This window comes from Pogoniulus pusillus, chromosome 21 (genome assembly GCF_015220805.1).
Source record: "Pogoniulus pusillus isolate bPogPus1 chromosome 21, bPogPus1.pri, whole genome shotgun sequence".
Taxonomy (NCBI): domain Eukaryota; kingdom Metazoa; phylum Chordata; class Aves; order Piciformes; family Lybiidae; genus Pogoniulus; species Pogoniulus pusillus.
In genome coordinates, this window is record NC_087284.1 from 4,492,157 (window position 1) to 4,515,717 (window position 23,561).

Below are 23,561 nucleotides of genomic sequence, written 5' to 3' on the forward strand. Positions count from 1 at the left end.
ACTGGTTGAGGACATGAGGGTCAGGAACAGCCTTGGGGATGACAGTGATCATGACATGGTGGAGTTCAGTATTCTACAGGGTAGAATCAGAGCAACAAGTAGAATTACAACCCTGGACTTCTGCAGAGCTAACTTTGTGCTCTTCAGGGGCATGCTTGCAGAAATCCCATGGGCTAAGGCTCTAGAGGGTAAAGGAGCCCAAGCAAGTTGGTTATCTTTTAAAGACCACTTCCTCCAGAACTGTGTTTCACCTCTCATGATTAGCTTCAGCCAAGAAATGAAATAATTTAGTCCTCTCCTCTGGAGCCTTTCAAGATCTATCTGGATGCATTCCTGTGTGCCCTGCACTAGACTGGGGCCAGGCTTTCCACAGGAGCTGTAGGTGGATTATAAGGGGGAGGTAGATGATTTAAAGGCTCCCATTTATCTTTCCTTTTTGTTTCTTTTTCCTCCTCTTTCACTTCAAAGATGTTTGCTGCTGCTTCAGCCCTGACACTTCCCTTCCAGCATGCTGCATACTCCCTCTTCTCCTGATTGAAAGGTTCTTTGGAATGTACATCAACTGGTCCTGCTCTGGCAGGGGGTTTGGACTCAATCATCTCTGGAGGTCCTTTCCAATCCCTTGTGCTAGTTTGAGCCTAGCTAAAATGTTTTGGTGAGAAGAATTAGATGACAGGCTGTGAAAAGGAAACAATGGTGATATCTGCTGCACTCATAGGCTTGCTGAGATGGATAAGAACAAGAACACAAACATAGATAACAGAGTCGCTCTCTCTCTGGGCTTTGGGCTGAACTTCTCTCTCTAACCTAACCTGCTGTCTGTGTGACTAATCCATCTGCTTCCTAACTCCTCTGGACGACCCTCAAACTGCCTTAAACATAAGGCAAGATCTAGGGTAAGGAAAAGGGGGGGGAGGAAGGCAGAAGGGTGGTTGGGAGCCCCTCCTGGGGACTCAGGTTTATGGGAGGGCTGCTGTGTTTCTGATTGCCTTTTAACTTGTATATTTCTGTAGATACTGTAAATCTCTGCTTGTCTGTTGTGCTAAGCTGTAAATATAAGCTTCACTTAATTTCCAGAGCTGCTGAGTCTAGTCTGGGTGATTTTCCAAAGTGTTGGGGGGATGGGGAACACCCAAACCATCACACCCCTAACATCCTGTGATCCACTGAAGTTTGTTGGCCCTGTTAGCTTCTGCACTTCTACTTGAAAGCAATAACACTCAGTGCTCAGGTTTGAAAATTGAACAACTCTGCTTACGTTCTCTACTCTTCCTTAACAAGCAGGAGCCAAAGGGTACACACTTCTTGTGTTAGCAAAGGAGAAGAGAGTGGTGCAACCTTTCCAGGTGAAGGAAGAGAAGACACTGGCCTGCATCAGGAACAGTGTGGCCAGTAGGACAAGGGAGGTACTTCTGCCCCTGTACTCAGCACTGCTCAGGCCACACCTTGAGTGCTGTGTCCAGTTCTGGGTTCCTCAGTTCAAGAGAGATGTTGAGGTGCTGGAAGGTGTCCAGAGAAGGGCAACAAAGCTGGTGAGGGGCCTGGAACACAAACCCTATGAGGAGAGGCTGAGGGAGCTGGGGGTGTGCAGCCTGCAGAAGAGGAGGCTAAGGGGTGATCTTATTACTGTCTACAACTACCTGAAGGGAGGCTGTAGCCAGGTGGGGTTGGGCTCTTCTGCCAGGCAAGCAGCAACAGAACAAGGGGACACAGTCTCAAGTTGTGCCAGGGGAAGTATAGGCTGGATGTTGTTAGGAAGTTGTTGGCAGAGAGAGTGATTGGCATTGGAATGGGCTGCCCAGGGAGGTGGTGGAGTCACTGTGCCTGGAGGTGTTCAAGAGAAGACTGGCTGAGGCACTTAGTGCCATGGTCTGGTTAATTGGCCAGGGCTGGGTGCTAGGTTGGACTGGATGATCTTGGAGGTCTCTTCCAACCTGGTTGATTCTATGGTTCTATGATTGCTGTGCTGCTCTGTCCACCTCATGGGCAGTTGCATGATTCCAGCGTGAAGGAGTGAGAGAGCCTGACCCAAATCCTAAGGAGTCAGAAATGGAACTCCCATGGGATTTGTAGCAGTAGCTTTTCTTAGGCAGTGAGTCAATGCAGCCAGCATGCAAGGCAGCGTAACAAGCATTAAGAGGATGTGCCACTGCAACTTGTGCTGAAGTTACTCGGTGAAGGATGTTTCCTAAGTGTGCTTTCAGTCATGTTGGTAACTCCTTCTTCCCTAGAGCTCTCCTCACCTCACCTTCTGTCCCTCTGAGCTCCATCCCTGGCACTGGCACTCACACTCAACCTTAGCTACGAGTGCTGCCCTGGAATCAAAGGCGATGCTGGAAACTTGCCTTTCCCAGCCTTTGGCCTTCTTCCAATTGCAAGAGAGGTGTTAATGAGAAGACCTCATAGCTAGCTGTCTAGTCGAGGCACTTGGAAAATGACACCCAGCACAGTAGCTGGATGTGAAGAACAGGAAACCAGCTCATGTCAGGTCAGACCAAGACTCAAATTCAAACGGCAGCAGAGAGCAGGGACGATCGATGACCACATGGGCTGCCACAGCAAAAGATAATTCAGGGGCTTATGGAGAAGCATTTTATTCACTGGCAAACCCAGATGGGCATGAGGATCATCAGCTCCTGCCAGTGGGTTACTGGGACACGTACCTGGCAGCAGGGAGCAGAGGAGTCAGTGGTGAATGTGGGGCAGAAAGGTCAAGAGATTGCAGAGGGCTTTTCACTTGTGTGCTGGGCGATGGGAATGGTCACTGAGTGAAGAATATGAGCAGCTGACAGGGACATTCACCATGAGGCAGACCAGTTAGAGAGAGAGAACTCAGCAATTTTAATATTGGACAAGTTTTTTTATGATACTCTGAGAAGGAGGTGTCATGAGGCACATAAATCAAAGTAGCTTCTTGAAACTGAGACAGTCTGAAGAACTGATGCCCTGAGATGAGAGCAGCTGAAGTGATACTAAATAGTCTCTCATGTACATGGACTCTGTTGGTGCCAGCAGGGAAACCACTCCCTCTTGATCTGGAGTGCATCAGGAATGGTGTGGTCAGCAGGAGCAGGGAGGTCATTCTGCCCCTGTACTCTGCACTGGTTAGACCACACCTTGAGTGCTGTGTTCAGTTCTGGGCCCCCCAGTTTAGGAGGGACATTGAGATGCTTGAGCGTGTCCAGAGAAGGGCAACGAGGCTGGGGAGAGGCCTTGAGCACAGCCCTACAAGGAGAGGCTGAGGGAGCTGGGATTAGTTAGCCTGGAGAAGAGGAGGCTCAGGGCAGACCTTATTGCTGTCTACAACTACCTGAGGGGTGGTTGTGGCCAGGAGGAGGTTGCTCTCTTCTCTCAGGTGGCCAGCACCAGAACAAGAGGACACAGCCTCAAGCTGTGCCAGGGGAGATTTAGGCTGGAGGTGAGGAGAAAGTTCTTCCCTGAGAGAGTCATTGGACACTGGAATGGGCTGCCCGGGGAGGTGGTGGAGTCGCCGTCCCTGGAGCTGTTCAAGGCAGGACTGGACGTGGCACTTGGTGCCATGGTCTGGCCTTGAGCTCTGTGGTAAAGGGTTGGACTTGATGATCTGTGAGGTCTCTTCCAACCTTGATGGTACTGTGATACTGATACTGTGATACTGTGATGTGGACCCTGCAATACCTGCGTGGCATGCATACCTTAGAATCCACATCCTTCTGCAATCCCTCTCTGAGCTATTTGAGACCAGCAATTGTGTGGGGGTTCCTGCCAGGCAGCAGAGAACAGCAGCAGCACAGGCACTGAGAGAAACTGCAGTCATATCTCAGAGATTCCTATTCTGCCTGGCTGGAGCTAAACTTCTGCCTCCCTCAAAATCAAGACAGACTTCTTTCTTCCACCTTTGTATCAACTGGCTGTGCTTCTGCACCTTGGCCACAATAACCTCAAGCAGCGCTATAGGCTGGGAATTGAGTGGCTGGAGAGCAGTCAGGAGGAAAGGGACCTGGGGGTACTGATAGATAGTAAGCTGAAGATGAGGCAGCAGTGTGCCCAGGTGGCCAAGAGAGCCAATGACATCCTGGCCAGCATCAGGAGCAGTGTGGCCAGCAGGACAAGGGAGGTTATTCTGCCCTGTACTCAGCACTGCTCAGGCCACACCTTGAGTGCTGTGTCCAGTTCTGGGCTCCTCAATTCAAGAAAGATGTTGAGGTGCTGGAAGGTGTCCAGAGAAGGGCAACAAAGCTGGTGAGGGGCCTGGAGCACAAATCCTATGAGGAGAGGTTGAGGGAGCTGGGGTTGTTTACCCTGGAGAAGAGGAGGCTCAGGGCTGACCTCATTTCTGCCTACAACTACCTGAAGGGAGGCTGTAGCCAGGTGGGGTTGGTCTCTTCTGCCAGGCACCCAGCAACAGAACAAGGGGACACAGTCTCAAGTTGTGGCAGGGGAGGTCTACGCTGGATGTTAGGAGGAAGTTCTTCACAGAGAGAGTGATTGGCATTGGAATGGGCTGCCCAGGGAGGTGATGGACTCGCTGTGCCTGGAGGTGTTGAAGCCAAGCCACCTCCCCGGGCAGCCCATTCCGGTGTCCAATGACTCTCTCAGGGAAGAACTTTCTCCTCATCTCCAGCCTAAATCTCCCCTGGCACAGCCTGAGGCTGTGTCCTCTCCTTCTGGTGCTGGCCACCTGAGAGAAGAGAGCAACCTCCTCCTGGCCACAACCACCCCTCAGGTAGTTGTAGACAGCAATGAGGTCTCCCCTGAGCCTCCTCTTCTCCAGGCTAACCAATCCCAGCTCCCTCAGCCTCTCCTCGTAGGGCTGTGCTCAAGGCCTCTCCCCAGCCTCGTTGCCCTTCTCTGGACACGCTCAAGCATCTCAATGTCCCTCCTAAACTGGGGGGCCCAGGACTGAACACAGCACTCAAGGTGTGGTCTAACCAATGCAGAGTACAGGGGCAGAATGACCTCCCTGCTCCTGCTGACCACACCTTACAGAGAATGTACTAAAGCTTTACCACTCAGTCACCTGAGTTTAGCAAACTGCCTCTCTTGAATCACAGAGATGAGTTGTTTACAAAGCAAACACTGTCAGTCCATTTAATTAGCTCTTTAACAGGGTGAGAAATGTTCCCTGGTAGAGAGAATCTGGGAAACCCTCCAAGATGTGAAATGGAGAGGTGCTTTTCTGCAGAGAGGACAAGCAAGGCTAGATCCACAGACTCAAGCCCCACAACGGAATCATCCCTCCATGCATGATGGTAAGAGTCTGGGGGGTGAACAACCATCACCATGGTCAAGATAGCAGTCGTTTTTATCAGTGTAAGAGGCAGTCGTGGTGTTCTGCCACACAGCTTCTACAGTGCCCTCTTCTCTGTGTAGCCTCAGCAGACATACAGCCTGGACAGGTTCTGCAGCTAGTCACCTTAGTTTCAGATAGGTCTGGGTCTGTGCTAGTTTGAAGCTAGCTAGGATGTTTTGGTGAGAAGAGCTACATTACAGACTGTGAAAGGGAAACAATGGTGATGTCTGCTTCTCTTGTAGGCTTGCTGAGATGTATAAAATCAAAAAGCAAAACATAGATAACCACTTCTGCTGCTGGCGAGCTTGGAGCTGCATCTCTCTTCTAACCTCACCCTGCTGTTTCTTTTCTAATCCACTTTGCTTCCTAAGCCCCTGGCCAAACCTCCATTCTTCCTTGGGACTGGGATGAGATTGAAAATAGGCTGCTGGGAAGGCAAACAAAGAAACCTCAAAACAAACCAAATGTGCTAGTTTGAAGCAGGCTAGAATGTTTTGGTGAGAAGAATTAGATTACAGGCTGTAAAAGGAAAACAAGGGTGATGTCTGCTTCACTCATAGGCTTGCTGAAATGTATAGGAACAAGAAATAAAAACATAGGTAACCACTCTCACTTGGGCTGCTGGCTGAGCTGCATCTCTAATCTCACCCTCCATTTCCTTTCTAACCCACTTTGCTTCCTAACCCCCTGGCCGGACCTCCATTCTTCCTTGGGACTGGGGTAAGGTTGAGAGGGGTAGGGGGAAGGTGAAGGGGTGGTTGGGAGCCCCTCCTGGGGACTCAGGTTTCTGGGAGGGCTGCTGTGTTTCTGTATTACCTTTTACCTTGTCTATTTCTGTCTATACTGTAAATATCTGCTTGTATATTGTGCTAGCTGTAAATGTAAGCTTCATTCATATTTCCAGAGCCAGCTGAGTCTAGTCTGAGTGATTACCAAAGTGTGTGTGTGTGTGGGAACACTCAAACCACCACAGGGTCCAAGTATCCTAATGTTCAGGTGCCTCGATACTGCCGAGTGATCTACCAGACCTTTGTGTCAGCAAGACAGCTTCGCTTGTTCCACTTGAGATGCTATCTGTGATTGCCTGGAAGCTCGTCAGACCAGATCGTTACAACAGGAACTGCTCCCACTATGAGGCATCTTTCCCCATGCAGAACGCAGTCCAAGATGATCAAATAGCTAAGCAAAGGAGAAATGTGTTTGTTTGTACTGAGAAGTGTCAGTTTTCCAAGAAACAGGAGTGTTGTTTTGCAGCTCTACTTAACGTGCATCAGGAGCAGTGTGGCCAGTTCCAGGACAAGGGAGGTTATTGTTCCCCTGGACTCAGCACTGGTCAGGCCACACCTTGAGTGCTGTGTCCAGTTCTGGGCCCCTCAATTGAAGAGAGATGTTGAAGTGCTGGAAGATGTCCAGAGAAGGGTGACAAAGCTGGGGAGGGGCCTGGAGCACAGCCCTGTGAGGAGAGGCTGAGGGAGCTGGGGGTGTGCAGCCTGGAGAAGAGGAAGCTCAGGAGTGACCTCATTGCTGTCTACAACTCCCTGAAGGGACATTGTAGCCAGGTGGGGATTGGTCTCTTCTGCCAGGCACCCAGCAACAGAACAAGGGGACACAGTCTCAAGTTGTGCTGGGGGAAGTATAGGCTGCATGTTAGGAGGAAGTTGTTGACAGAGAGAGTGATTGGCATTGGAATGGGCTGCCCAGGGAGGTGGTGGAGGCACCGTCCCTGGGGGTGTTCAAGAGAAGACTGGATGAGGCACTTAGTGCCATGGTCTGGTTGACTGGCTAGGGCTGGGTGCTAGGTTGGACTGGATGATGTTGGAGGTCTCTTCCAACATGGTTGATTCTATGATTCTATGAACCCTAGTCCTGGAAAACTACACTCAGACCTGGTTCCTCAGGACTGCTGCGCTGCAGTCTGCGTACCTATACAGCAGCTGCTCAACCACTCCATCACCCCTCTGAAGCAGATAAGCAGGATGGAGAAGAGAAACTCTGCAGGCTGAAATGAAAACAGATTTAATGAACAGCCTCCAGCAGGAAGATGACCTTTATGGTCTGGAATATATTTGTGAGCCAACTTGAGTCAGCTGTGCTGGCTGACTCAAAACTCATAATGGCCTGCAGACCACGGCCAGCTTCTGTCCCAGCAAAAGCAGGACAGGTGCCCAAAGTCAGTAACCCCATTCCTGGCTACACAGTACCCAGCAGCTGCTGAGGGTTGGTTGTGACTGTGAAGGACACAAGGGAATCTGCATGCTGCACTCCTGGCAACCTCGCCTCATGTTCCTGCTAAGACGAGCATTGTGTCAGCGTGGAGATGCAAGGGAAGAAACAGAGCCCACACCGTGGAATGCAGCAGAAGAGACTAGGAAATGAGGCTGGGAAAGCTGGCAGGTAGCAGGAACTAGAAGTAGCAGGACAAAGAGGCAGGGCCAGGGTAAGGTTGTGAGATGTGCAAACTCGGATTTGAAAAACACATGTGGCCAGCTATGAAAGAAGCACAGCCACTGAGTCCCTGAGGGGCAGTCAACAGGGACAAGTGCAGAGCCCTGCACCTGGGGAGCAATAAACTGCACCAGCACAGGCTGGGAGGTGACTGCTGGAGAGCAGCCCTGTGGAGAGGGACCTGAGGGGTGCTGGTGGATAACATCCATGGCACAGCAATGTGCCCTTGTGGCCAAGAAGGCCAATGGCATCCTGGGCTGTATTAGGAGGAGTGTGTCCAGCAGATCAAGGGAGGTTCTCCTTGCTCTCTACTCTGCCCTGATGAGACCTCATCTTGAATGCTGTGTTCAGTTTTGGGCTCCCCAGTTGAAGAGGGACAGGGATCTGCTGGAGAGGGTCCAGCAGAGGGTTAGGAGGATGATTAGGGGACAGGAGGGCACTGCCTGATGAGGAGAGGCTGAGGGTCCTGGGGCTGCTTAGTCTGGAGAAGAGAAGACTGAGAGGGGATTTAATAAGTGCTTATAAGCACCTGAGGGCTGCCAGGAGTGGGGGACAGGCTCTGCTCACTGCTCCCTGGGATAGGACAAGGAGCAATGGGTGTAAGCTGCAGCACAGGAGGTTCTGCCTCAACACAAGGGAGAACTTCTTTACTGTAAGGGTCCCAGAGCACTGGCACAGGCTGCCCAGAGAGGTTGTGGAGTCTCCTTCTCTGGAGCCTTTCAAGGCCTGTCTGGATGTGTTCCTCTGTGCTCTGTGTTAGATAGGATTGTCCTGCTCTGGCAGGGGGGTTGGACTGGATGATCTCCTTGGGTCCCTTCCAACCCCTGAGATCCTGTGATCGCATGAAGTCAGCAGCATTCAAGGCTCACCCGTGACTACCTGTGCCACGGCAGCGTCGCTCCAGGGACCTGTTCGGCTGCTCCAGGCAGTGACGCGTACACGGCGCCCTCCAGTGGCCAACCTCGCCTTTGCGTTGGAGTAGCGGCAGCGACGGCACTCAGCCCCAGGCACACGGCCAGGCAAACCTCCTGTTTGCTGCGGGATACGACCAGAACATGGCTGCTTCGAATAGCAGTGTTCGTCTTTCACAACCTTAACGTTTTTTCAGATACATTGGCTCTGTTTTACTTGACCAGAGGCAGATCACTGCATGACATCACAGTGCTGGCCCCCTCTTCTGTCCTTGCTCAAGTTCATAGGATCATAGAATCAAGCAGGCTGGAAGAGACCTCCAAGATCATCCAGTCCAACCTAGCACCCAGCCCTAGCCAATCAACCAGACCATGGCACTAAGTGCCTCATCCAGGCTTAGCTTCAACACCTCCAGGGACGGCGACTCCACCACCTCCCTGGGCAGCCCATTCCAATGCCAATCACTCTCTCTGACAACAACTTCCACCTAACATCCAGCCTAGACCTCCCCTGGCACAACTTGAGACTGTGTCCCCCTGTTCTGTTGCCGTTTGCCTGACAGAAGAGACGGACCCTGAAATTCAATTACTCCTGTTGAGAAAAGTGTACCAGTTTGAGCAGTAATGGTTTAATTAACAGAGTAGGGTGCTGTGATTTAGATCTGTGACCAAAACAATGCTGAAAACAAATCAATGTTTTAGTTATTGCTGAACAGTGCTTGAAGCACAGCAAGGTCACCTCTGCTTATTTATTGATGATCTTATTGTTTTTATTATTTAATTTTGCCAGCAGGACAAGGGAGGTTATTCTTTCCCTGTACTCAGCACTGGTCAGGCCACACCTTGAGCACTGTGTCCAGTTCTGAGCCCCTCAATTCAAGAGAGATGTTGAGGTGCTGGAACGTGTCCAGAGGTCGACAAGGCTGGTGAGGGGCCTGGAGCACAGCCCTGTGAGGAGAGGCTGAGGGAGCTGGGGGTGTGCAGCCTGCAGAAGAGGATGCACAAAGGTGACCTCATTGCTGTCTACAACTCCCTGAAGGGAGGCTGTAGCCAGGTGGGGTTGGTCTCACCTGCCAGGCAAGCAGCAACAGAACAAGGGGACACAGTCTCAAGTTGTGCCAGGGGAGGTCTAGGCTGGATGTCAGGTGGAAGTTGTTGTCAGAGAGAGTGACTGGCATTGGAATGGGCTGCCCAGGGAGGTGGTGGAGTCGCTGTCCCTGGAGGTGTTGAAGCAAAGCCTGGCTGAGGCACTTAGTGCCATGGTCTGGTTGATCAGCCAGGGCTGGGTGCTAGGTTGGACTGGATGAGCTTAGAGGCCTCTTCCAACCTGGTTATTTTATGTGTATGTGTATATATATATATATACATACACACACACCGAGCTGATAATATTGATATAACTACTGTAGGCTACAATGATTTTCTGCTTTCTCCATTGAGGATTGACAAATCTCTTAAAAGGCCAATCTGTGGTCTTTGCTTACAAGCAGCTAAGAGAGGTAGCTGCAGGAGGAATGGTAAATGACCCATGGTATTTTACTGCTGCATTATCAGTGTTTTCCTATACATTCAAGAAGCTTCTTCTACGACTACTCACACCTTTCTAAGAAAAAATGCAATGACAGTTTGGAAACACATCTTGAAAGCATCAGTGCTAAACTGTGTTTTATTTCCAACTATTAGCCATTACAGTATCTGAAACAAAGTGTGTCCAAAATAAATAGCTGAAGATGAAGCATCAGAACACTATCGTCTTCGCTACTGCTGTGGCCCCCTTAGCCTTTCTTGCTTTTCAACCTTCACTCTTCAGATTCTCCAGGCCTACGGATATCATCGATCTTCAGAATCATCCTAACAACTTGAGTTGCCAGAGAAATCTGCTGTTTTTTGCCAATCAACGTTTCTATAACGTGCTGCTGCTTCATATCTGCCAAAAAACAAAGCAGAAATTAGATTCACTCTTTGAGCCGAGATAATTTTAACCTGAGGTAGTCATTTCCATATAATTTTAAACAATGTTTAAAATCATTACTCTTGTCCACTGTAGCTGACACTTTGTATGAACTGATTTGTACAAACCAGCTTTATATCTGGGTTCTTACCAAAGACCTTGGAACATTAAGAGCCAAAGTCCTTTTCCCCACTGAGTCTTCCCCAACTGCAGTTTTTTACCTTTCTGCATTACATTTTTTGAAGTACTGTTTGCATACAGAACTGTTAGAAGCACCCCAAGGGCTAGAGCAACCTCTAAAAGAAGTTCAAATGTCATAAAGCACAGATAGCCCATCAAAGAAGGGTTTTACATCAAAATAAACTTGCATCAGGCTGCAAGAATTACCACCTTCTCTGAAAAAAAACAAACAAGCAAACAAAAATCCCACCCATAATAGTGTGAAATGTGTATGTCCAGTTTTCATACACTGGTTTCTTAGCCTTCACATGCTTGTTGTGTGTATATGCATGTTCAGAGTAGTACATTTGCAATGCCTAACTGAAGACATTTCCAACCTGTTTCCTTCTTCACAAGCTGTTTCTGAGAACAACTGTCAGCTGCAGTCTAAAATCATTCACTGGTTTCTTAGCCTTCACATGCCTGTTGTGTGTATATGCATGTTCAGAGTAGTACATTTGCAATGCCTAACCAAAGACATTTCCAAACTGTTGTTTCCTTGTTCATAAGCTGTTTCTGAGAACAACTGTCAGCTGCAGTCTAAAATCATAACACTGGTTTCATACACTGGTTTCTTGGCCTTCACATGCTTGTTGTATGTGTATGTATGCAAATGTACTAGTGTGAACAATGCTTAACCAAAGACACTTCCAACCTGTTGTTTCCTTCCTCATAAGCAGTTTCTGAGAACAACTGTCAGCTGCAGTCTAAAATCATACACTGGTTTCATACACTGGTTTTTTGGCCTTCACATGCTTGTTGTATGTACATGTATGCAAATGTACTAGCATGTATAAAGCTTAACCAAAGACACTTCCAACCTGTTGTTTCCTTCCTCATAAGCAGTTTCTGAGAACAACTGTCAGCTGCAGTCTAAAATCATACACTGGTTTCATACACTGGTTTTTTGGCCTTCACATGTTTGTTGTATGTACATGTATGCAAATGTACTAGCGTGTATAAAGCTTAACCAAAGACACTCCCAACCTGTTGTTTCCTCCTTCATAAGCTGTTTCTGAGAACAACTGTCAGCTGCAGTCTAAAATCAATTACCAAAAATGCAGTATTTAAACCACAGCCTGCTCTTAACTCACAGTACAGCTTTTATTGCTGTACCACAAAGTCAATCAGCAACTTCAACTGATCTTGCCACCAAATAAAGGTTTTCAAGCAACTGTACATTTTCTGCCTTGTAGGCATGCATGTCTCTCCACTTGCATTGCCATTTATCGTGACAAGGGGCAAGAGTTCTTAATTGAAGTGTTAACTGAAAGGCAAAACAACCAAAACCCCAAAACCTCCAAGGGGCAAAACAGCAGCATTTTGATTTCTGAGAATGTAAAGCCAGTTATGATTCTTCTCCCCCATGCCACAGCTCTTACCATTTGTTCCTTTCTGCAAACAGTCAATGCCAAGAGCAGGATTATTCTCCTTCACCTGCCTAGCCCGCACTTCAGTCATAGTCTGGATCGGATTCATACCACTGTTCTCTGACAGTGCCATGGGAATTACCTCCAGGGCATCTGCAAAAGCTCTCATGGCATATTGTTCCAGGGATGGGCACTAGGGGAAAAGACATTTAAATTCATACAACTATAAACTCCAATGCTAGCAAAAGCAGATTTTCACATTACATACAAAATACAGATATAAAATGCACTTTTTCTCGGGAATATGCATTTCAGTAACTCAACAAATACCTTTGCATGATAGCCACTTGCAAATTAAAACAATTTTGAACTGCTCCTACCATAAAGGGGAAAAAACATCCACTTTCTAGAGAGAAGGAGCACTTTTAACTCTGAGTATCGGTGAATAACCAGCAATAGAACAAGGGGACACAGTCTCAAGTTGTGCCAGGGTAGGTATAGGCTGGATGTTAGGAAGAAGTTCTTCACAGAGAGAGTGATTTCCTATTGGAATGGGCTGCCCAGGGAGGTGGTGGAGGCACCGCCCCTGGGGGTCTTCAAGAAAAGACTGGATGAGGCACTTAGTGCCATAGTCTAGTTGATTGGATAGGGCTGGGTGCTAGGTTGGACTGGATGATGTTGGAGGTCTCTTCCAACCTGGTTGATTCTATGATTCTATGGCAGGAACTTCCATAACATGCATCTTCTGGAAGCTCTTTTAATTTTCCTTGGAAACAGGTTTAATCTTTATTTTCCCTTCAGAAATTGAAAGTTGTGAGTGTTTGTTTCTTACCTTATCTGCTGCTTCACTGACTGCTAAGGCACAAGAAATCTCAGCTGCACCACCGCCATACACAATGCGATTATCACGAACAAGATTCCGGATTACACACAATGCATCGTGAAGAGATCGCTTTGCTTCTTCAATAATCTGCCAGTAAACCAACATGTTACAATATATACCACTGAAGGCTATGAAGATGCACTTCCTAAAACAGAAATGGAAGCTGCAAACAAGCTCTTATGATCTATCCATGGCTTTAAATGCAGCTCTACATCACACTACTTCAAAATATAAAATGTTAAGACATCCAGAGGTGAAGTATAATAAAAGGCAGTGCTCTTTGTTAAATCTATGAATTGAAACAGCAAAAAAACCCTTACATGGTGAGGTTTTCAATTCATAGGATGTTAGAGGTTGGAAGGGACCCAGTCCAACCCCTCTGCCAGAGCAGGACAATACTATCTAACACAGATCACAGAGGAACACAGCCAGACGGGCCTTAAAAGGCTCCAGAGAAGGAGAATCCACAACCTCTCTGAGGAGCCTGTGCCAGTGCTCTGGGACCCTTACAGTAAAGAAGTTCTCCCTTGTGTTGAGGCAGAACCTGTTGTGCTGCAACTTACACCCATTGCTCCTTGTCCATTGTCACAGGGATTAAGTGAAAAAAGCCTGTCCCCCCTCACATTTGCAAGATACAAACCACTAAAATTGTAATGGCAACAGTACTTTCAGACTGTAATTTGTGCCAATCCCCAGATTCAACAGATGTAGATGTTGAGTAAGAGTTAGGGCTCTTCAGCCTGGAGATGAGAAGGCTTTGAGGAGACCACAGACTGGCCTTCCAGTATCTGAAGGAGACCTACAGGAAGCCTGGAGAGGGACTATTTACAAGGTCTTGTAATGACAGGACAAGGGGTAATGGGTTAAACTGGCAGAGGGCAGATTCAAACTAGATGTTAGGAAGAAGTTCTTTACAGTGAGGGTGGTGAAACAGTGGAACAGGTTGCTCAGGGAGGTTGTGGCTGTTCCCTCCCTGGAGGTGTTCAAGGCCAAGCTGGATGAGGCCTTGAGCAATCTGTTCTAGTGAGAGGGTCCCTGCCTATGGCAGGGGGTTGGAACTGGATGATCCTTGAGGTGCCTTCCAAGATAAACCATTCTATGAGGCTGTAATTTAACCAGTTGTGCTAACCTTTAAAGCAGTACTTTTGCCTTCTAAAAAACTTGTAAGATTAGGGGTTATGTTCTTCCTAAGGTTCTTCCACTCAAGGCAGGACTTGACCTACACTAAATATAATCTAACCTTAACAGTACAAGCAAGAACCACTCTAGGTACATAAACCTTTGAAATGGTCTCATTCTGTGTTTGGGGGTTGGCTGGTTCTCTTTTTTGTTAAACTGAAATAAACCAGAGGAGGCCTAGTATTTCAGAAATGCTTATATGTCTTTACCAACAGAAATGGCTCTCCCTTGAGAAAAAATATCCCCAAGTAAAATCGGTTTTAGATTGTGCTGGTTTGAGGTTAATTGGAGTATTTTAATAAGAGAAATTAGATCACTGGTTCTGAAAAGGAAATAATGATGAAGTCTACATCATTCATTGGTTTGCTGGAAGGGATAAAAAGCCAAACCATAAACAATTTGTCCCCACTCTGGTCTGGGAATTGATGATCTGTGAGGTCTCTTCCAACCCTGATGATACTGTGATACTGATACTCATTTGCTCTGCTCTAGTATCTCTCCACTAACCTTGGATAACTCTTAATAACGTAAGCTTTGCTGGTTGTTTGTCTAGGAAAGTAGAGGGAGAAAGAGAAGGCAGCTCTCAGCCCCTCCTGCTCAGTTTTTTTTTGTCCAGGAGAGAGTCTGGATTTGTATATAAGGGAGGTGGTGGAGTTGCCAGACAACCAACAATAGAACAAGGGGACACAGCCTCCAGTTGTACCAGGGGAGGTCTAGACTGGATGTTAGGAGAAAGCTGTTGGCAGAGAGAGTGATTGGCATTGGAATGGGTTGCCCAGGGAGGTGGTGGAGTCGCTGTTCCTGGAGGTGTTGAAGCAAAGCCTGGCTGAGGCACTTAGTGCCATGGTCTGGTTGATTGGCCAGGGCTGGGGGATAGGTTGGACTGGATGAGCTTGGAGGTCTTTTCCAGCCTGGCTGATTCTATGGTCTACTTAATTGGATAGGGCTGGGTGATAGGTTGGACTGGATGATCTTGGAGGTCTCTTCCAACCTGGTTGATTCTATGAAATACTTGCAAATACATCATGTCTATATGCTTGTAAATTCAGCTTTGCTGTAAATATAGCTTCATCTTACTGCCAAGCCATCTGACCTTGCCTGGTACATCTGAATAGTGGTGGTGGGGTAAGTTATTAACCCACCACGTGTATTTATCAGTAACTATATAAACTAGAAGTGAGAAAAACTTATCACATAAAAACACAGGATGTGAATCTAATGACTGACTTCTAATGCACAGTTGTGACTGCCTATTACTCTCCCCTCACTCGCCTACACTGCGAGGAAAACCGAGACAGGAGTTAATACACTTCTGAAAGAAACCACACACACCGCAACTTACATATCAAACATACAGACCAAATGAAGCATCTCACCATCTTATTGCCTCCTCTGATGAAAATGGTCACAGCTCTGGAATTCTGACACTGCTCGATGACAAGCATTCTGTCCTTTGTTGTTCCGAAGGAAATCTCTCGGACGATACCCGCAAACCCCAGTTTCTCTGCTGTGAGTTCACAGAAGCGAGGAACAATGCGTCCTCCAGTTGCAATGGCGATTAGCTGAAGGGAAACAATCATCAAATTATCTTGAAAAGAATTTCCTTTATGTCCTGTTCAATATCTTTATTGATGATCTGGACAAGGGGATTGAGTCCAGCATCAGTAAGTTTGCAGATGACACCAAGCTAGGAGCAGCTGTGGAGCTGCTGGAAGGTAGGAGAGCCCTGCAGAGGGACCTGGACAGGGTGGATGGGTGGGCAGAGGCCAATGGGATGAGACTGAACAAGGCCAAGTGCAGGGTTATGCATTTTGGCCACAACAACCCCAAGCAGCACTACAGGCTGGGGACTGAGTGGCTGAGAGCAGCCAGGCAGAGAGGGACCTGGGGGTACTGATAGATAGTAGGCTGAAGATGAGGCAGCAGTGTGCCCAGGTGGCCAAGAGAGCCAATGGCATCCTGGCCTGCATCAGGAACAGTGTGGCCAGTAGGGCAAGGGAGGTTATTCTTCTCCTGTACTCAGCGCTCGTCAGGCCACACCTTGAGTGCTGTGTCCAGTTCTGGGCCCCTCAATTCAAGAGAGATGTTGAGGTGCTGGAAGGTGTCCAGAGAAGGGCAACAAAGCTGGTGAGGGGCCTGGAACACAAACCCTATGAGGAGAGGCTGAGGGAGCTGGGGGTTGTTTAGCCTAGAGAAGAGGAGGCTTAGGGGTGACCTCATTGCTGTCTACAACTACCTGAAGGGACAATGTAGCCAGGTGGGGGTTGGCCTCTTCTCCCAGGCAACCAGCAATAGAAGAAGGGGACACAGTCTCAAGTTGTGCTGGGGTAGGTCTAGGCTGGATGTTAGGAGGAAGTTGTTGGCAGAGAGTGATTGGCATTGGAATGGGCTGCCCAGGGAGTGGAGTCACCGTCCCTGGAGGTGTTGAAGCAGACTGGAGGAGGCACTCGGTGCCATGGTCTGGTTGACTGTCTAGGGCTGGGTGCTAGGTTGGACCGGATGAGCTTGGAGGTCTCTTCCAGCCTGGCTGATTCTATGATTCTATGTTTTTCATAACACAAAACTATTGGAAGGCAATCTGTCCAGTGCTTACCCCAAAAGGTTATTGAAGTATTTTAGGCAATAATTTGCTTCTGCAAACAGCAAAACTAAACCAGAAACATCCTTTAACACATAAAACTTATTAACAAGTAATGTGTGTACGTTCCAACAATAAACCATAATCCAGTTTATGGTTGGTTCTTCCTAAAGATTAAATGATTTTTCTTCAATACCTAACCATACACTGGATCGTGCATCTCTATTCAGAGCAGTTTCACTCCACCAACTGGTACAGCCTATTAGTTAACAAGTGCTTGAGAACTTGGACAAAACTCAATTTTGAAGATTTTACTTACTTCTATTTCAGGTCCACCAACCCAACGAACAGCAGGCAGCTCGTTCTGGAGCAGCAAGTGATTTGCCTCATCATCAAAACCCCACTGGCAAATAGCAAGGTTTGCACCAGTATCTTTTATCTGAAAGAAATGCACACAACATCAACCTTCTGATCAGAAGTTAACACAGGAGCAAAAAACAGTCTCTTTATGGTTCCAATTCTCTTATTCAAAACACAAGTCAGGTCTTTTATCTGGAAGAAATGCACACAACATCAACCTTCTGATCAGAAGTTAACATAGAAGCAAAAAACAGTCTCTTTATGGTTCCAATTCTCTTATTCAAAACACAAGTCAGGTCTTTTATCTGGAAGAAATGCACACAACATCAACCTTCTGATCAGAAGTTAACATAGAAGCAAAAAACAGTCTCTTTATGGTTCCAATTCTCTTATTCAAAACACAGGTCAGGTCTTTTATCAGAAAGAAATATATACAACATCAACCTTCTGATCAGAAGTTATCACAGGAGCAAAAAACAGCCTCTTTATGGTTTTAATTCTCTTATTCAAAACACAGGTCTGGTGTTTTATCTGAAAGAAATATACACAACATCAACCTTCTGATCAGAAGTTAACATAGACGCAAAAAACAGTCTCTTTATGGTTTTAATTCTCTTATTCAAAACACAGGTCTGGTCTTTTATCTGAAAGAAATGTACACAACATCAACCTTCTGATCAGAAGTTAACACAGGAGCAAAAAACAGCCTCTTTATGGTTTTAATTCTCTTAATTTATGCAAAACACAAGTTTGGTAAAGAACCATCTGGCATACAGAGAGATCAAAGCAGAGAGATATCTGTTTCTTACATAAGTCTAACTTTTATTCACAGTCTTACAATTGCTTCTTTCTATCACAATCATTAACTCATTCCCAGAAATAAATCAAGTGTGCTATCCTATGCTGTATAAAGGCCAAGAAAAACATAGAAAACAGAGAGAATCTTAAAGACTACCTGTTTCACCATCTCTTCAAACTTCTCCTTTTCATATTTCTGCAGTGCCTTGTAATCTTCCACAGATGTGACATCAAGCTTATGCTTGGTTTTAGGCTTAGGTGGCTCAAAAGGACAAGTAAGGATTGCAATTTTAGCATCTTTAAGCTCCTGTAGAATAAAAAGAAATAAGGAAGTTAGGTTTTTACCTCAGTAACACTTTTTTTTCTTATACATGCAAAGCCTTTAACAATTTTTACCAGTGATAGCTTTGTAAAGTTTAATGTTTCACAAAAGAAATCAGCGAAATCATTACTTCCACTAGACACCACGACCACTGAGAATGCTATGTACTCATCTACACAGACAACTGTTATGTAACATAAAACTGGTATTTTCCACCAGTCTTTCTTTTTACAGGATAAACAATTGTCACCTACTGGAAAAATATTTTAGAACAGTAGGAATTTTAAATTGCCTCCATCTTTCTTGAAGCACACCACACAAAGACTTGAAGACCTTATCTAAACAAATAAAAGGACAGCTTTTTCTGTGTTCCAAGCAGGACAATAAGGTATCTCATAAAGCTTAAAAAGCATTTCTTCATACTGAGTTCCACTAAGTTCATTATACACTACAAATGATTATTTCTGCTTCAACATACAACTCTGTACCTGTCCTCCTCACTTAGTTGTACAGCAAACATTTCTCAATCTCTAAGACCATTGTAAATTCTAACTTTGTCTCTTCTAACATGAAGACTTTAATGCTCCTTTTCCCTTTCTCTACCAATGCATGGGTTACAAACTACACCAAAACAAAACATTGTTTAAACACTCCACAGTACTTTAAGTGGGATACACAACCTTATTTGAGCAGTTTTAAGAGACAAACTTACTTTAGGCATCTGTGGATGACTGAAATCTTTATCCACAATCACTCCTTTAACCAGCTGTGTATCTTCCAGTCTACCTCCCACTTTGCCTTGTACTTTGATCAGCTCGAAATCAACATCTTTACGTTCCATATCTGCTACTGTCAGTACAGCATTTACAGCAATTTCTGCCATTTGTCTGTGACAACGATTAACTCTAAGTTTTAAAAAACACAAGAAAGTTGCATTACATTTCCATAAGTTGGAAGGAAATAAAAAAAAGGGATTCTATCAGAGGAAAAAAAAAATCTCTTACAGTTGTAAACTGCTGTATGCTAGATCAAGAGAGGGGATTCTGCTTGTTTCACAGAATCATTCAAGGTTGGAAGGGACTACAAGATCATCTAGTTTCACCCCCCTGCCATGGGCAGGGACACTCTATCCTGGATCAGGCTGGCCACAGCCTCATGCAGCCTGGCCTTAAACACTTCCAGGCACGGGGCCTCAACCACCTTTCCTGGGCAATCCATTCCAAGGTCTCACCACTCTCATGCTGAAGAACTTCCTCTTCACATCCAGTCTGAGTTTGTTCCCAGAAATAAAAGATGGTAAATATGGTACAAACCAGAACCAATGATGTGGTTTGTCTAAGTAGTCTTTGTGGCCATCATCTCAAATAGATTTGAAACAAGTGAGGAGAATTACTAACATTCAAGTGACAGAAACCATTGTTAATGACAGCTCCGCACAGTGTCTAATTTAAACACCACTCATAGAATCTATAATGAAAAATGGACTTATGGGAACTCTCCTACTGGATGATCTTGGAGATCTCTTCCAACTTGGTTGATTCTATGATTCTCCAAATAGTTTTAGGGAAAAAAACCAACCCCAAACCTTCAGAATGTAACAACAATTTCTTTTAAAAGTTTGCATTATTCTTGAATTTTGCTATCGTGCAAAAATCTGCAGCTAACAGGTCAAACTGAAATTGACTTTGCAGCTGCTTATCCTCATGGAATTGATCATCTGCAGAAAAAGAATTCACAATTTTTTATCCCAAGACACAGACCCATTGAGAAACTTGCCAAAAATCAAACATAAAAGAACCTTTGGCAGACATTCTGAGCATGCAAAGATGTTAGCAGTCCTTCGAAACACCAGGATTTCTCATTTCAAATTGAAGTGGTTTGCAAAAGGAAACTTCAAACGTTCCTCTCAAGTTCTTGTGACTTACACTTTAGAACCGAGCGTTGTCTTTGCCGTCTGGATCAGAGGTTCAATGTTCTGCGGATCAACTGGAAAGCTGTCGCTGATTTTGTCTAGATGCTGAATAGCAATGCGGGCTGCCTGCTCATAACCATCTGCTATTCTGATAGGGTGAATACCACGGTCTAGTAACTGCTCAGCCTGCTCCAGTAATGCTCCAGCCAGAACTAGAAAACAAAATTTTGAAATACCAATTATTCTTCCACAGACTAAAGCAACATTTTTAATACATCAGAAGATTAACAAGCATGTCCTCCCATTTTTTCCTATGTTTTAACAGTTTGAGGTTTCTTAAATGACAAAGTAACTCTGAAAATTCCCCAATACTTGATATGCTTAGAAAGAAAACTGCATTATGTGAAGACCAAAAGCAAGCATGGGCATCAAGATGGGACAGGTGGAAGAAAATGATGCTGGAAAATAATTAAAGTACAAATAGGACTTTCAACACTAAACTCAAAACTCCACTTAGCAAAGACACAAAAGCTTCTTTCCAATTAAGACTAGAGACCAGTGACAAGTGGATCAGTACTGAGTTCAGTGCTGTTTAACAACTCTCCCAGTGACATGGACAGTGGCAACGAATGCACCCCAAGCAAGTCTGCTGACAACAGCAAGCTGTGGAGTGCTGTGCTTGGGAGAAAGGATGCTATTCAGAAGGATCCTGGACAGGCTTGAGACGTGGCCCAGTCACAACTGCAAGAGGTTCAACAAGTAAACGTGCAAGGTCTTGCATCCAGGTTGGGCCAATCTCAGGCACAAAGATAGGCTGGTTGCATGGTGGGTTGAAAGCAGCTCTGAATAAAGAGACTTGAGTGTATCGATTGATGAGAAGCTCAACATGACCCAGCAGTGCACTCACACAGGCAAACTGTATCCTAGGCTGCATCAAGAGAACTGTGGCCAGCAGGTCAAGAGAAGTGATTCTGCCCCTTTACTCTGCTCTTGTGAGACCCCCACCTCACATACTGCATCCAGTTCTCATGTCCTCATTTAAGGACACAGAGCTGTTGGAACAAGTGCAGAGGAGGACCACAAACATGATTCGAAGGCTGGGAACACCTCTCCCATGAAGACAGACTGAGAGAGCTGGGGTTGCTCAGCCTAGAGAAGACCCTGAGGTGACCTTAGAGATGCCTTCCAATACATGAAGAGATCGCTATGGGAAGACCCTTTTCGTAAGGGTGTCTAGTGACAGGACAAGAGGGAATAGTTTTAAGCTGAGGGAAAGTAGGTTTAGACTGGATCTCAGAAAGATCCAGTAAAAGGGTGGTGGGACTCTGGAATAGGCTGCCCAGGGAGACTGTAGATGCCTCCTCCCTGGAAGTATTCAAGGCAAGGCTGGATGAGGCTTTGAACAGCAGAGTCTAGTTGAGAGGTATCACTGTCCACAACAGGGAGGTTGGAGTAGATGATCTCCGAGGTCCCTTCCAACCTAAGCCATTCTACAATTCTAGTACAACAACTGACAAGAATGACAAAGCAGTAAATAGTCTGAAAGCCTACTACAGAAAAGCTGCACAACATTTATTAAAATTGTTTAAGAAGCCTTATTTTGAAGCTAAAAAAACTAAGTTAAACTTAAAATCTTTTCTTACCAACAACTCCAGTAGTTCCGTCACCTATCTCATCATCTTGGGATTTAGACAGCTCCACCATAAGTTTGGCTATCTGGTGATCCACATCCATCATATTCAGGATAGTAGCACCATCATTTGTCACAGTCACTTCACCATCTTTGTCTACCATCATTTTATCCAAGCCTAAAAAAATACAGTCAAAGCATGAAGGAAAATACAGAAGGCCTCCCCCCAAACAATTACTTGGAAAGAACTGTTAGAATTATTTCATTATTACCATTGGGCCCAAGGGATGTTCTCAGAGTGCTTGCTACAGCCTTTGCTGCCATTATGTGAGACTAGAAAATAAAGAAGAAAAATGAAACTGTTATCATGCATCCCAAAATCGTAGTTTTACACGAAGCAAAATACACAAATATTGTAAAATCAAGGGAGAACAGTCAACTATGACTGAAGAAGAAAATAATCATTGTATGCCTATTGCTTTTTTGCCAGGAACGTTCCTCGTGCTTTTTCTTGCACAGCTAAAGCATGCAAAAGCAGAGCAGCTAGAATGACAGCTTTGAGCATGTCCAGAGAAGGGCAACAAGGCTGGGGAGAGGCCTTGAGCACAGCCCTACGAGGAGAGGCTGAGGGAGCTGGGATTGGTTAGCCTGGAGAAGAGGAGGCTCAGGGCAGACCTCAGTGCTGCCTGCAACTACCTGAGGGGAGGTTGTGGCCAGGAGGAGGTTGCTCTCTTCTCTCAGGTGGCCAGCACCAGAACAAGAGGACACAGCCTCAAGCTACAACAGGGGAAATTTAGGCTTGAGTTGAGGAGAAAGTTCTTCCCTGAGAGAGTCATTGGACACTGGAATGGGCTGCCCGGGGAGGTGGTGGAGTCGCCGTCCCTAGAGCTGTTCAAGGCAGGATTGGACGTGGCACTTGGTGCCATGGTCTAGCCTTGAGCTGTGTGGTAAAGGGTTGGACTTGATTTATGAGGTCTCTTCCAACCTTGGTGATACTGTGAGATTTAAAGCAGGGAATCAACAGAAGGAATTAATCATAAAAGGAGAAGCCAGCAGCTTTGTTCCACTTTTCCGCCAGTATTTAACTCGCACGCATTCGCACAAGACTGCCTACTCGCGCAGCGTAGCTCTTCTTAACAAAGACCATGCTTCAGGCCGGGCAAAGGCATCTAGGGGCAGGGGCTGCAGGAAGGCTCCTTGCCTGCGGCGACCCAGAGCCACTGGGAGGGGCGCGCTGCACTCACAGGTGAGACGACCCCAATGAATGACAGACAAGGACTATGCAGACCTTATGCTGCGGGTGGCGGATTTCCAGCCCGGAGGGCGATGACCTGTCTCTCCATCTCCCCGCACAGGCGCCCTGCGCCCGACACAGGCAGGAAGACAAACGCAAGACCCTCCCGCCAGGCTCCCATCCTCCCGCCAAGGCCCAACCGCGCCCGCTCCCCACTCCTGAAGGCAGCATGGCGCGGCGCGGCGCGGCCCGCCCAACGGGGCCCGTAGACGAATCCGCGGCCCCGGCGGCCGCTCGCTCACCTTGAGCGCCTCGAGCCCCATGAGGCGCGTTTTGCGCTCCTGGTCTTTGAGGATGAGGAAGGGGCGCCCGTACTCATCGAACGCCAGAGTGCCCATGGCCGACATGATGGCGGCGGCTCCCGCGGCTGCTGCTCCCGCACCTCGCCCAGGCGGACGCCGGAACCCGCCGCGCCGTGACGCAGCACGCCCGCCCGC

At 46.7% G+C, this 23,561-nt stretch overlaps 1 protein-coding gene across 1 annotated transcript; it reads right to left on the reverse strand.

The window, feature by feature from the left end:
- Positions 1–10,267: 10,267 nt before the first annotated feature.
- Positions 10,268–23,539, reverse strand: CCT5 (chaperonin containing TCP1 subunit 5). The gene is made up of 11 exons (XM_064160804.1): positions 23,367–23,539; positions 22,103–22,163; positions 21,844–22,008; positions 20,214–20,412; positions 19,001–19,193; positions 18,124–18,273; positions 17,128–17,247; positions 15,607–15,792; positions 13,001–13,138; positions 12,181–12,361; positions 10,268–10,555 (listed from the first exon to the last, which is right to left on the reverse strand). Exons 1-11 carry the CDS (start codon positions 23,469–23,471, stop codon positions 10,428–10,430), a joined length of 1,626 nt encoding a protein of 541 aa, XP_064016874.1. The 5' UTR covers positions 23,472–23,539; the 3' UTR covers positions 10,268–10,427.
- Between the last annotated feature and the right edge of the window lie 22 nt (positions 23,540–23,561).